This window comes from Ictalurus furcatus, chromosome 16 (assembly GCF_023375685.1).
Source record: "Ictalurus furcatus strain D&B chromosome 16, Billie_1.0, whole genome shotgun sequence".
Classification (NCBI taxonomy): domain Eukaryota; kingdom Metazoa; phylum Chordata; class Actinopteri; order Siluriformes; family Ictaluridae; genus Ictalurus; species Ictalurus furcatus.
In genome coordinates, this window is record NC_071270.1 from 27,302,552 (window position 1) to 27,317,595 (window position 15,044).

Genomic DNA, 15,044 nt, shown 5'->3' on the forward strand with positions numbered 1-15,044 from the left:
TATTGCATTATGAAAGAAATATCGTATTTTTATTTATTTATAGCGGTAGTTACGAGGACGGAGCCAGCGTTTTATCATCTTTCTTGCTCCATCATAAATATAGCGGGAACTACACGTCAAATTTGACTTGTGCACCCGAGACTAAATCTGCCGAGTCATGTAAGCACATCTTGCACATCTGGATGTCGCAGTGATGACTTTGCGTCAGTTGTGGAGCATGGTGTCAGGGTGAGCTAGTAGGAAAGACACTGATGTGTTTTATACCGTGCGGTTGGTGTTACAGCGGGGCCGAAAGTAAGAGTCAGCCTCGTAAACGTCTTTAAAAGGTTCCTGTAAAATTAGTACTAGGAACCACTGTGTTATATTTCAGCTTTCCTTTCCGGCTTAAGCAAGTCCATGACCCGAGTCAGATCTTCCACTGTCGACATTTGTTCATGAATAATTCAGCGTTCGTATCAGGTTTATTTTTACTTCTTGTTTTTTTTTTTTTTGCTCCCCTCTAATGGTGCTGTATTAATATTTATATGAAACATTCTATTTCTAGAGTGAGCGCTTGCTCATTAAAGGAGCGAAGATTGTGAACGATGACCAGTCCTTCTCCGCAGACATCTACATGGAGGATGGACTCATCAAGTAAGTGTGTGTGTGTGTGTGTGAGTGAGAGAGAGAGCGAGAGACTGCAGAGATTATAAAGACAAAAATTATACCAATTTTTTAAGTTAAAAAAAGACAATTCTACGATTCAACACTTCACTAAAATACACCTTTCCATTTCTTCATTTCCTTTCTTTCCTTTCTATTTCTTTCCCTTTCTTTCCTTTCCTTGCATTTCCATGTCTTTCTTTCCTTTTCTTTCCTTTCAATTTCTTTCCCTTTCCTTTCTTCCCTTCCCTTTCCTTTCCTTTCCTTTCCTTTCCTTTCCTTTCCTTTCCATTTCTTTCCTTTCCTCCCCTTTCCTTTCCTTTCCTTTCCTTTCCATTTCTTTCCTTTCCTTTCCTTTCCTTTCCTTTCCTTGCATTTCCATGTCTTTCTTTCCTTTTCTTTCCTTTCAATTTCTTTCCCTTTCCTTTCTTCCCTTTCCTTTCCTTTCCATTTCTTCATTTCCTTTCCTTCCTTTCCTTTCTTTCCTTTCCTTCCTTTCCTTTCCTTTCTTCCCTTTCCTTTCCTTTCCTTTCTTTCCTTTCCTTTTCTTTCTTTCCTTTAAATTTCTTTCCCTTTCCTTTCTTCCCTTTCCTTTCATTTCCTTCCATTTCTTTCCTTTAAATTTCTTTCCCTTTCCTTCCCCTTCCTTACTGTTCCTTCCCTTTCCATTTCTTTCCTTCCCTTTCCATTTCTTTCCTTTCCTTCCCTTCTCTTTCCATTTCTTTCCTTTCCTTTCCTTTCCTTCCCTTTCCATGTCTTCCCTTCCCGTTCCTTCCCTCTCCTATCTTTTCCATTCCTTTCCATTATTTCCTTTCCTTCCTTCCTTCCTTCTTCCTCTCCTCTTCCTGCTGTTTAGGCAGATTGGGGAGAACCTGATTGTCCCAGGTGGGGTGAAGACGATCGATGCCCACGGCCGCATGGTGATGCCGGGTGGCATCGATGTCCACACTCGCTTCCAGATGCCTGACCGAGGCATGACGGCAGCCGACGACTTTTATCAGGGCACCCGCGCGGCAGTGTCAGGAGGAACCACCATGATCAGTGAGTCTCAGCGGGACTACCGGTGTGAAATAATCTCTCAGTCAGTCCGATAATCCTCGCAATCAGACCCCATGTGATCTCGCACAGCGGAGAAAAAGGCCAGGGTTACTACACACTGATGGAACACGTGGAGCAACTCAGCATACTTCACCGTAAATAAGTCAAGAAAGCTGTGAGCAGATAAAACGTCCGAATTTACTGCAGTTGAAGAGATGATACTTCACCTATGAACACACACTTCTGGAATCTCTCACTGATGACAGATGTTCATGTTTATGTCTATCTATTTCTCTCCACGTTTTGGAATACCCTCCTGCGTGTCCGTCTGTACTAAAAGCCTCTGCTTTGTGTCTGTGTGTGTTTTTGCGTGACTAGTTGACCACGTGGTTCCCGAGCCCGGTACCGGTCTGATAGCGGCGTTTAATCAGTGGCGTCAGTGGGCCGACAGCAAGTCGTGCTGCGATTACTCGCTCCACGTCGACATCACCGAGTGGCACAAAGGCATCCAGGAGGAAATGGAGACGCTCGTCAAGGACCATGGTACGACACACGCCCGTTTTAAAACCCAAAAAATCGAACACAGTGTTTCCAATACGCTTTACAACTATCAGGAAGTCGTTCAAGATGTGTTTGAGCAGGATTGATCGGATATATCCAAACCAAATATATATATATGAATGAGTTTGGAATAAATTGGACCTCTATGTATTCAGTCCTCTGTGTATTTGTTGTACAGGTATTAACTCTTTCCTGGTCTACCTGGCTTACAAGGACATCTTCCAGCTGACCGACTCTCAGGTATGTCAATCAGGAAGTTCTCTCATCTCACCAGCTCTCTTCCACTCGGCGTACGTCACACGGCCGATATTAAAACCAGACCCGTTCGACATTATTTACATCATGCACGCTGCGAGACACAGTGTTTCCTTTAGACGTGAAGCTTTCCAGAAGCACCGAGCGAACTCCATAAGAGTAAGGACGAAAAAATGCGGGAAATGATCTTCAGAGACGCCATTCTGACTCACTCGTAAACAAAAGGGACTCTGGTGGTCTTAGACCGCGTTTTCCATCTGCGTGAAGGTCTGGAGAAAAATCCAGAAATCCAGAAGGTCTGTTAAGGCCAATATAAGTGAAAAAGTGTGTGTGTGTGTGTGGGTTTGGTCTTCTGCAGATCTACGAGGTGTTCAGCGTGATCCGGGACCTCGGCGCCATCGCACAGGTCCACGCTGAGAACGGAGACATCATCGCGGAGGTGAGAATCTCAGATACTGAAGACATGGTGGATTGACATACACAAACCATGTGGAATGAAACGCCGGAGACTTTTAAGTTCGAAGACGTCCTGTAACGTTCAGACTTTATACTGGCACAGCGAGCAAAGCATAACTCCGCTGTGACATCAGAGTTATTAACGCACACGCGCTCGGCTCTGGACAGTTTCGCTTGTCAGAGCCGTCTCCGAAAATAAGGACGCGGTCCTCGTTGTTGTAAGATATACGTGCGGTTACAGACATGGTGATTATTAATGTAATCATTTCTTTCCATTTGTTTTGAGTGTGCTCGTTCGATGAATTTTTTTTCTCATTCATCTTTTCATTTCAAGCGCTGCTTTTATTTATTTATTTTTTTAAATTTTTTTTTTTACTTTCCGTCTGGACCAGATCGGCGTTTCTGCACGTCCTCGTCCGGGCCTCATAACGTTTTAGCCCAAATCGTATACTCGAGAACAGCTGAGAATTTCGACCCGTGTTCTGATTGACGTCTGAGTAACTTTGCAGGTTGATGTAACATGTTATGTGGAGGAAAAAAAAAACAAAAAAAAACATTAAAATAGGAAGAAAAAATAAATAAATACATAAGCAAATAACATCTAATTTTAAAGAAATAGTTACATGAAAAAGTTAGTCCATATAAACAGCTCAATAATTTTGCTGCAGGTCGTCATCACTTGCATTAAAAGAAACATAAATAAATAAATAAATAAATAAAGCATTTTTTTTTTTTTTTTTTTTGGGCATTTAATTTTTTTTAAGAGGCTAGAAGCTGTGTCAGTTTTGTAATAGTAGGACATGCAAATATTTCACTAATGAAACATAAATTAATTAATTAATTAATTAATATATTAAACGTTGTTTTTTTTTGTTTTTTTTTTTTGCATTTAAATTTTTTTAAGAGATATAAATCCCCTCCTTATAGGGTGTAAGACATACCCATGTGACCATCCACTGCATTTTTCTTTATATTTGTATATGTTTCTCCATAGTTATTATTTCTGGTTAATGATTCTAGGAGCAGCGTAGAATCCTGGAGTTGGGAATCACCGGACCGGAGGGACACGTTCTGAGCCGTCCAGAGGAGGTACATCACACCGATTTGTGTTCGCACTAGATCAGATTATTATACCTAATAAACTGGCAACTCAGTGCATGGAGGTTGTTGAGGAGAATTCGAGCTGCCTGTGGTTAAAGTGGGATGTCACGTCACATAACGGTGAAGGTCTCAAACGTACACACGCTTGTTTAATGATTTGATGGTTAGAATGGGAATTGTATTGGTTTTAATGGAAACGGTAACGGTCCCTGTTGGTCTCTTCTGGTCATTTTTTGCCTTCTATTGGTGGCAAGTTCGGTCTAGCGGATACCATTAAGGACTGTTAATGGTAATGGTTTTAATGATTAGCTGATGTGTGTAATGGTATTTGTAGTGGAAACCATTAGAATTGGTGTGATGTGTACCGGAGGGTTGAAAAGAAACGTGTCGAGAAGAAACGTGTCGTTTCCCCCAGCAGACCGAAGTGTCTAAAGACTTTAATGAAGGAATGAAGAGGAAGGAATTTACAGATAGTTAGCTAGCGTGGACGTAGAGTTTTAGAACTCCGTTTAGGGTAAAGAGTTTTGCACGCTATACTAAGCGACTTCCTGCAGAATCTGGGATGTAACACCGCTAACGCTGCTAAAATCCCTCCACTCTGTCTTGGCGTTTAGGTGGAGGCCGAGGCGGTGAACCGCTCCATCACGGTGGCCAATCAGACCAATTGTCCTCTTTACATCACCAAGGTGATGAGCAAGAGCGCAGCTGATGTCATCGCCCAGGCCAGGAAGAAAGGTTTGGACCTCAATAACAGGGTTGGAGTGACCTAACAGTAAAAAAAAAATAAATAAATAAATTTCAGACAATTTCAGATCATAACACACAACATCGCATGACTCACTTTCACTCTGCTAAACGCCATTATTTGACGTTATATAGCCGAGACTCCAGAATTAGACAAGATAATTGCTGTATGATTACACGCTAGCGCTGGATCGATGTGATGTGATGTGATGTGATGTTGATTGGTCGTCGCAGGCACCGTGGTATACGGGGAGCCAATCACGGCCAGTCTTGGCACAGACGGCTCGCACTATTGGAGCAAAAACTGGGCCAAAGCTGCAGCATATGTGACCTCGCCACCCCTGAGTCCGGATCCCACTACACCCGACTATCTCAACTCCCTGCTGTCATGGTGAGACTCGTACTCTGTCTCGACATGTATTTCTGGTACGTTTTTTTTTTTTTTTTTAAGTCCTAATTATAAAATAAGCATTGGCCGGTGCCAGTCTGGAACCACTGAAGAGTGAGCTGCAGAAAAAGGAAGAGAGTGAAGTCATGGGTGGCACTGGGTTTAGAACAGGAACCCACCCTGTTATGGGGCAGATCCAGTCATACTGTATAATCTCATAACTACACACTTTCCATATCCATTTCATTGAATAATACATGAATGTTTTAGTATATTATGGGACGAAAACTAGTCTTAACTTGTTCAGTCTAGATGTTTTTGAAGTACGGTTTGTAAATGTTTTTTTTTTTTGTTGTAAGGAGTTTAACATTTATGGAAAGAGTCTCCAGGATCTTTTACACTTTACGCTTTGGTACCATGATAATGAGTCTTTATTGATCACATACAGCACAGTGAAATTCTGTTCTTCGCACACCCCAGCACGTCAGGAAGCTGGGGTCAGAGCGCAGGGTCAGCCATGATACAGCGCCCCTGCAGCTGAGAGGGTTAAGGGCCTTGCTCAAGGGCCCAACAGTGTCAGCTTGGCAGTGCAGGGGCTTGAACCCCCGACCTTCCGATCACTTAGCCAGAGCCTTAACCAAGAGCCAAGCCACCACTGCCCCATGTATCATGTTACCTTGTACCCTGCTGTAGTTATTTTTTTTGTCTTGTCTTATTAACCAATCTCAGAAAGGAGCTTAGTTATGGTACAGGTCAATCTGCGGTGGACAAAACGACAAAATCAGTTGAGATTAACGGTTAATTCTCCAAGCTTTTCTGTTTCTATGGAAATGTCGTGTTCTGCAAATTATTCTCAGTATACAGTAAATTGCAACCAAGCGCCATTGCTTTAAAGATTGAGTTGATTTGGTTCCCGAGTGGCGAAAAAGAAAAAGCTAGCGAGTTAGAATCCATGACAGTGCCAGAACCTTCCGTGGCCGAGAGCCAAAGGAGCTAAATTGGCTGTGTTATCTGGGTGGGTGGGGCATACTTCTCTCTAACTCTATCTTCAATCAGTCAGAGCGACGCTAGACAATCGCAGCCGTCTGTGAGCTCATATATGCGTAAGATGGTAGATCGCTCATGTGATGCAGCGTGAGCAACAGTTTGAAGAAATCTAGTTGTCTTGGAGGAAGCCTTCATGTTTGCTTTGACAATGGTTGGTAGGTGTTGTATGACTGGGGAGAGCTGGCTGGTTGGCTAGTCCAAATATGGAGAAAATGGGGGAAAAAATATAGAAGTCGGCATATTTACCGACTTTTCATCTCTGCGTGTCTACAGTGGCGACCTCCAGGTGACAGGAAGTGCCCACTGCACCTTCAACACCGCGCAGAGAGCCGTTGGGAAAGACGACTTCACCCTCATCCCTGAGGGGACCAACGGCACAGAGGAGAGGATGTCCATCATCTGGGACAAATGTGTGGTGAGTAGGACATACTGGAGGTTTGAAATCAGAAAAAAAAAAAGATTTCGAGCAAAATAATTTCTCTCAGTTTTATTTCATCGTTGTTTTTTTGGGGTAACAATCTGATCACGCTCTTTTCCCTTTCAGGTGTCTGGGAAGATGGATGAGAACCAGTTTGTGGCCGTGACCAGCACAAACGCAGCTAAGATCTTCAACCTGTACCCCCGTAAGGGCCGCATCGCCGTGGGATCAGACGCTGACCTGGTGCTCTGGGACCCCGACATCACCAAGATCATCTCGGCCAAGAGCCACAATCTGGTGAGGTCAAGCTGCGATGTGCGATGAGGGCGGGGCCTGTTGTGATCAGTTTAAATGAATGCAAATAGGAAGTGACTACCAGTGGGAGTAAGACTCTTCGTTTTTCATGCTTTCCATATCCGTATTTATCCGTTTGATGAGAAAATATGAGAAAATGCGTTCCTAATTGAGACGGAGGAGAAATTCATGGTTGCGTCGTAAGCATAATTTCTGGCGTCTAAATCAGTTGAACACCAGAGCACGACCTGTTAATTACAATAAACCTATATTCGTTTTCTTTCTAACATTATGTAATGACCAATTCTGGGTAGATCAGTTAGCTAATCGATTCATGACTTAATTCCTGTGCTACGTAGGGTGACCATACGTCCTCGTTTTCCCCCGGACCGGTCCTCTTTTTCAGACCTTAAAAAAGCGTCTCAATTTGAGAACACGTCCGGGATTCGGCTTTAATTTCATTATGATGCGTTTATGGTCTCATCACGCGTGCGCATATCTGCATTGCTTTAACCCCTCTCTGTAATTCCCGCCTTCTCGCACACCGATTGGTCGATTCTAAAAGCCTTGCAGCAACTATTGGCCAAATTCCTGCCTCTCAACCGTTAGCCTGCTCTCAGCGAACGCGCAAAGACGAAGCGCTCTTGTGTACGGCGTCAATCAGTTGCTTGACGATAGCAGCGAATGAGTCGAAACAACGTTTGGACGATCAAAAGAACGTAATGTCAGACCTGGACATAGCGAAACTTTTAATTTAATTTTAATTCTATATATCTATGTGATGCTAATAGCGTGTCTTTTGTTTTCAGTGTATTAACGTCTGCATTCATAGATACACTGGTTTGAACGCCCTCTCATATGTTCTGGAAATTTTGATCTTGGTTATAGAATATAAAAACTAAAAGATTTGGGTTGTCTATCTAGGGGTTTTTTTTGGTAAGTTTTTATCTAGAACAGTAAAACAGGGTTTCCAAGAATAACCCTAGAACCCCTAACTATCTAAAGAACACACTTCTTCTTCTTCTTCTTCTTCTTCTTCTTCTTCTTCTTCTTCTTTTTTAAAATTTTTTTTATTAAAGTGTGTGAAGAAAACTCGCGTCAGTGACACTACCGTCGACGAATGTAGAGCAAATTTGGGTGACGTGATGCAAAAATAAATAAATAAATAAATGAATAAATGAATAAACGAGTTAACATATTTCCAAAGTGACCGCGCTTGCTTCCATGGAAAATGAGGTGTGATGGGTGTATTTAATAATGCCATCAGCATACAGAGTCTTTTTTTCTTCTTTTTTTTGCAGACTGTTGGAGTTTTTATGGAGTTTTTTTTTTTTTAGTGTCGACTGTAAGTGATTGGTCGTGTTGTTCACCAGAGTCTGGGTGTGGAGCTCTGACTCATGGTTCAACGCTGATGTCATGCTAAAATGCTGCCCAAGTGTTGGATCATAACTGAACCGACTGTTGGAAGCCATAACAGGATGTGTGTGTGTGTGTGTGTGTGTGTGTGTGTGTGTGTATTGGTCTACATGCATCCTGTATACTCTGGAACTATATACCACAGCGCTAGCCAGAAGGCGTTGATTAGTTTTCTACAACAGCAGCCCGGACAGTCCCGCGTGCTACAAATCACACGCTTACATTAACGCGCTCGTTTTATAATATCATCGTTCCTATAGTAACAGCAGCTCGTGTACCGGGACTCGTACGGTTGACGCGCCACGTAATCTTTGACTAATAACAACAGGGTTTAAAACAACGTTGGAAGGAGTCTCCGGTGTCACAGCTTTGAAATGTATGATTTTTTTTTTTTGGTAACATTTCCACACAAACACCGTAACCCCCCCCCCCCCCCCCATCTTATTAATTGAAGAGAGAGAAAAAAAAGAGAGGCCGGTGAAGAACCGTCGTTGTACAGCTGCCGTAACGTAAGCGATAGCATTGAACGTAACTGTAAATGGATAAAAAGTACGACGTGCCGTTATTTAGTGAAGAAATTTTTTTTTCATTGTTGGCAATTTGCCGTTGTGTAAGAGGAATAAAACACCGTACGGTTATTAGCAGATGATCAGAGACCTAACTTGTTCCTCGAACATTAAATGTAACTATAAATGGATAGAAATGAAACTATAGCTATGAATATATAAGAAAAATGCACACATACGGTATGATTTTTGTTTTTTTTATCGCCGTATTTTCTGTTCAGTCAGGAAGGATGCCATTCCATGAGGTACAGGAAAATTGGCCACTGTGTGTGTGTGTGTGTGTGTGTGTGTGTGTGTGTGTGTGTGTGTGTGTGTAAGCAAGCCCAGACTGACCTCATGCTGTTTTTACCTCAATTGGGACTTCGCGTGCCATCATTAGCTGTGTGGCAGTGATATTTATTGCGCTGGTCACGCTGACCTCAGCAACACACACCCTGCTGACTTTCTCTTCTTTTCACAAAATATCAAGGAAATGCTTTTAGAGCCATCAGTTTAACGTGAACAAGATGTTGACGCTATCCCCCCCGCACCCCCGCCTTCCCGCATCATATCAGTGGAAATTGTAGACTTTATTTATTTATTAATGGAGTTTTTCCTCACACTTTCTTCGTCACACAATAATAAGGTGAAAAACGCAGATTTACCAAGGTGGAGCCGATGAAAACGGGCCGTCGACGACTGACGAACGTACAGTAGAAGGAAAAAAAAACAACTCGGGTTGGAGTCCTGGATGGTTTAGTTCTAGAAAACCAGAACCGCTTGTTGAAAATGTAAGACAGGAGCGAAAGAGCGAAGGAGAACAGGGACATAACGGTGAGGAGGTGTCATGGGGGGAAAAAAAAGTTAGATACACGGTACATCATAGCTGGGTGATACTGTATGATCGATATATTGTGCAAAACTGTATCGCAATACACAGTATCGTGAGCATGGTTAGTCTGTCTCACACAACCAGATCCGCTCTTCATCACAGTCGCAAGTATTAACGTGTGGAGGAGAAACTTTACGTTTTTATGTCGACCGTACGTAATATTTTTTTTCCTTAAATCTGATCGATCGCACGTTCAATTTTCTTTTGTTTTGTGAGTGCGCTATGTGTTCAGCTACAGTATGTTGTTCCATGCGCCACCTGGTGGTTAAGGTGTGAAGCACAACAAACGAATTGAAATTCGAAGAAGGAGAAGTGGGCGGGCCTGCAGGGTGCCACGTGAGTCATCGCACGTGACGGATCGCGTAAAAAAAACGTGTGGGGGGAAAAAAAACGCGCGTTCTTAAAGGCCACATCTGTATTCTGTATTCGGAATATGATGTACAAATGACAATATTATTTTTTATAAAAATTTCATTTATAATATATAATAATACAATATAATAAAACAGTCATTTGTATTAAATCATATAGATTTAATCTTTTTAAATTATATCTGTACTATTATTATTATTATTATTATGTATTATCAGATCATATTTAAAAAAAAAGAATATATATATATATATATATATATATTCTTTATATTGATATACTGTATATTTCTGGATATATCTATCTATATTAAGGAACATGGGTTCCTTAAGCTTAACAGTTCCCTCTGTAGTAGGGTTTTACAAAGAACCTTTAAGGTTTCCATCACATGTAAACAGAAGACATCGTTAGTGTTGTATTTAAATGTTTTTATACACGGAAATCTGGATTAAATGCACTTAAACAATGTCTCTGTGTGTGTAGGCGGTGGAGTACAACATCTTCGAGGGCATGGAGGTGCGTGGAGCTCCGCTGGTGGTCATTAGCCAGGGAAAGATTGTTCTAGAGGACGGAACCCTGCACACCACTGAGGGCTCAGGACGCTACGTGACCCGAAAACCATTCCCTGACTACGTCTACAAGAGGATAAAAGCCCGCAGCAGGGTAAGAAACCACATACGGCTCCATTGTTACCATAGTTACCATAATTACCATACTTTACCCTTACCAAGAGATCCATTCCCAAGCACAATGGGCCTGATTTATGCTCATTTCACGAAGTTGCGCGTAAATGTTTTTGTAGCTGTGTGTAAACGTTCCTGCCGATCAGCCGATAAAACGTGTTCGCGTCATAGTTGATTTCCGTTTAGCCACGCCCACAAACGCTCCCAAGAGTGCTGGAAAATGTCAAAATGATGAGTAAATGATGCAGGAGTGCCTCCGAAGCACGGCATACACGACATCTTCCAGTAATGCAGCTCGGCCACTGCGGTGCGTCAGCTATCAAAGAGACGGCGTAACGTGTTATAACGAGCGCATTAATATAAACGTGATGTGATCAGTACTGTCTGAGCTCCTGTTATAGAAACGTAATCAACACCTTCTGACCAATCCGATTAGAAGATTCATGAGTGCTGTGATGTAAATAAAGATCGTATTTGATATGTATACGTCTGTGTTCTGCAGCTTGCTGAGTTGAGGGGCGTTCCTCGTGGCCTGTACGACGGCCCGGTGTGTGAAGTTACCGTGACTCCCAAGGCTGTTACCCCTGCTTCTTCAGCCAAAACATCTCCAGCCAAACAGCAAGGTCAGCCTGTCAGGAACCTGCACCAGTCTGGCTTCAGCCTCTCTGGTGAGTGTAGAAACTAGAACTATGAGTGTAGTTAGCGAGCACTTAGCTGTAGCATCTCTTCCAGAGGTGTCAAAAGGTTACATTTAGAACCCAAAGTTTGTAGCGTTGAGGAATCCTTAGACGTTATACGCAGAACCTTACAATAGTGTTTCTCTATCAGAGAGGATAACAAGTAGAAACCATTCAGGAACCTAAGAACACTTACCTGTCCGAAACACACACGGGGAAGCTTAAGAGAGTTGAGAAACTCTGGATGCACAGTATTTCATCCTGCTGTACACCGTATACAGTATATTCCCATAGAAAAAAGAAAATCTAGAACCCTGTGGGGAGAACCCTTAAACGTTCTATGTAGAACGAACAGAGAGGCTTTCGAGTAAAACACTTTTATGAAAATGTTTTCCAAAAACGTTCTCCTTGCAGAAAACTAAAGACGGTTCTTCAAATCTAGAACCATCTGGGGAACCACTGAGAACCCTACAACAAAGGATTCCCGAACAGAGAGACCTCAAATCTTCAAACTTTTTTCTAAAAAGTGTCCTTACTTACAGTACTACTACGCTAGTAGAAAAGTCTAGAATTTAGAAAAATCTAGAACCCTCGGGGGGAACCTTTTTAAATTTCTACGTATATCCTTAAAACAGAATATTTCATCGGACTTGTGAGACTTTTGGGAAGCCAAGAAGCCCTTCACCTATTTAAAGAACGTTTGAAGAACCCTTTATTTCCAGAACCCATTATTACCCTTAAAGCGATTATGTAGAACCCATGAAGGCCGTAAAGGTTCCAAGAAAAACCATACGACAGAGCGTTTTCTTATCAGACGGGGTTCCGAGTGATGCCATTTTACACGCCATCAAATAAAACCTTCAAGAATGCTCTTTCTTTTTCTAAGAATATACAGTATGAATACACCATAATAATAGACTATGATAGGAAGCCTTAAAGGTTCTGCGTAAACGATACAATAGATTAATTCTCTATCAAAGAAGATTACAAGTAATAGGCCTTTAGAAAGCTAAGCACCTTTACCTATCCTCAAGGAAGAGTGTAATTTCTTCCCTTGCTCTTGTCTGTAGTTGTCAGGATGTCATATATAATAGAAAACCACTTAGAAATCTAGAACCGTTGCCCACTTAACCCTTAAGAAAAGAGTTTATTATTAAAGTCAATGGATCTTGATAATAATGCAAGGATTTCTTGGTTGAAAGAACCCTTAAAGAACCAGAAATGATTCTTACTATTGACTTGACACTAACACACGTTTCATGTTCGGGCTCTTCATTCTTCGCTTCGTCCCTCTGGGAATAACAAGAGGTTCCATTTAAAAAGGTTTCCTCCAAATAGAACTCTCGAAGAACCCTTGCATTATATTATATCATGAGAACGTAGGCCAGTAGAAGTTTACGCTCAGTAAGTGGATAAGAGTCACCGAGGTTGAGGCCTGAAACAATAACAGGATGCGCTGATGCGATGTCGTCAGTGATATGCTCTGAAACACAATAACAGTTCAAAGTTCATGAGAGGAACACGGTCGTCGTCGCCTGACGTAGGTGTTTGCTCCTGTTTTCTTGTTCGCAGGTGCTCAGATTGACGATAACGTTCCACGTCGCAGCACTCAGCGCATCGTGGCACCCCCTGGTGGCAGGGCTAACATCACCAGCCTGGGTTAGAGCTCTCAGCTCCCTGCAGGAGATCAGGGGGTTGGGGGGTGTTTACAAGTGGAGGTGTTTCCGATACCAACGCTAGGTCCAGAGTCGAGACTCTCCACTCCTGAAACCCACTAACCCTCCTTTAATCTCATAGTCCCCTACTTTTACCCCGTTTTCCCTCCTTGCCCCAAATCCCTAAACCCTCTCCTTTAGGAGAAATTTAACGAAAAAAAAAAAGAAGTATTTGCCTCATGTGAAGATAAAAGTAAAATAATTAACACTCCATATTTGAGCACCTTGATTGTATGATTTAGCATTTTTTATACTGTATTTTTTACCTATCGTGTGCCATTTTATAGATCTTTTTTTTTTCTTTCCTTTATTTAACACCTTTTTTTAATTGGAGGGGTCCAGATAATAGGCTAAGCGGTTATTGTTTACCATTAAAACTTTATTTAACAAGGTGAGTGGCATATAGAGTCCTAGCTTTGAGCACGTTCCAGTGGCATAACGTTGTTTTTCCGTCATTGTAGGGTTTTAATATCATTTAGGATTGTTAATATTCATTGCGTAATCGGCGACACGTTAAAACTAAAGGCCGTTCATTTTTGTCGCACGCGAGCGCTAACTCGTAAACGTCGGCTTTTAGGCCAGAAATTGATCCAACTTAAAGTGCACCTATTGTGGTTTTGAAACGTGCCTAATTTTGTTTTAAAGCTCTCATACGATCGATTTACGTACATCCGAGGTCAAAAAAACTGCAGCGTTACCGTTTTTCCCCCCAGTGTCACAAACGACTCGTTAAATGATTCGTTCTAAAGGATTCGTTCTAAAGTTCTCCTTTCAGAGAGCATACTCTGCTCTGATTGGTCAGACGTCCCTGTCTGTCGTGATTGGTCTACCGCTGTCAGCGAGCAGACGATGAAGATCAGAGGCGGGGGTTTTTTTGTTACGAACCTACGTAGGTTAGTACAGGAAGTAAAGTCTGGAATCACTAACGAGTCGTTTCGGCCGTTCAGAATCGGTTCCTTCTTTCGGGAGTCGATAACTCCGTTTGTCGTGCGCTTTGATTTTTGAAACTTTACAGACTTTTTACATTCGCAAACAGCTACGTATAGAACACGCTACATGAAAGGGAATATCTGAAAAAACCATCGTAGGTGCACTTTAAGTGTATTCGTTTGGCGTAAATGAAAAACATCAGGACACAATTCAAGCGATTTGGCCACCCGATCTGAAGAAATCAAATCCATACGAGGAAGCAGCTTTAATGCTTCGAAGTTAGTTTTGTGATTGGTAGTTGAGGAATTGTGCACTGTTTAGTCATTTTAAAAGGTGAGCTGTGTGGAAATCGGCACCCCGTGTGAGGACTTTTCTGGCTCGTTTTAATTCACCGAGATGCAGATGGGAAATTGCAGAGACGAACGTCCTTTTTTTTTTTTTTTTTTTTAAATAAAGTTTGCATTGTTATGGTTGTTTTATATTCATGTAAAATGTGGGATCGTAACTTCTGCCATTCCTGTAAATCGGGATTTCGGAGCCAGATCCGTCATCTTGGCTTATTATTATTATTATAATTGTGCTTCTCTTCATTTTTTTTGTGTTTTTTACTTATTTTAAATTCCTCCATTACATTCTGTGTTAATGAATGTGATAATATGGATAACGTTTTTGGATTTTTTTTTGTTTTTTTTTTACGTCCACGGAAATGCAAACGTAACATCTTATGATTTTAGACTAACCTAACACTTATCTTTATGCCTGTGCCTAAAGTAACAGAAGCGTACTGATCGTTTTAAGGCTTTTATTATTATTATTATTTTTTTTTTTGGAAATATTTTTTATTTTTATTCGATTAAACTTGCTGATGAA

The 15,044-nt window shown here is 41.6% G+C and overlaps 1 protein-coding gene across 2 annotated transcripts in view; it reads left to right on the forward strand.

The window, feature by feature from the left end:
* The window catches only part of LOC128620114 (dihydropyrimidinase-related protein 2), a 26,869-nt gene extending 12,250 nt beyond the window's left edge, over positions 1-14,619 (forward strand). Inside the window, exons 2-14 of one of the 2 annotated variants that reach the window (XM_053644793.1) lie at positions 545-633; positions 1,499-1,683; positions 2,059-2,223; positions 2,420-2,481; positions 2,855-2,935; positions 3,973-4,041; positions 4,668-4,788; positions 5,032-5,188; positions 6,506-6,647; positions 6,777-6,947; positions 10,653-10,832; positions 11,355-11,520; positions 13,102-14,619. In XM_053644793.1, the coding sequence (XP_053500768.1) occupies positions 545-633; positions 1,499-1,683; positions 2,059-2,223; positions 2,420-2,481; positions 2,855-2,935; positions 3,973-4,041; positions 4,668-4,788; positions 5,032-5,188; positions 6,506-6,647; positions 6,777-6,947; positions 10,653-10,832; positions 11,355-11,520; positions 13,102-13,193 (1,680 nt within the window). In that variant the 3' untranslated portion in view covers positions 13,194-14,619. The remainder of the gene's footprint in view (positions 1-544; positions 634-1,498; positions 1,684-2,058; positions 2,224-2,419; positions 2,482-2,854; positions 2,936-3,972; positions 4,042-4,667; positions 4,789-5,031; positions 5,189-6,505; positions 6,648-6,776; positions 6,948-10,652; positions 10,833-11,354; positions 11,521-13,101) is intronic. The other variant, XM_053644794.1, reaches the window with a different exon arrangement.
* The last annotated feature ends 425 nt before the right edge of the window (positions 14,620-15,044 follow it).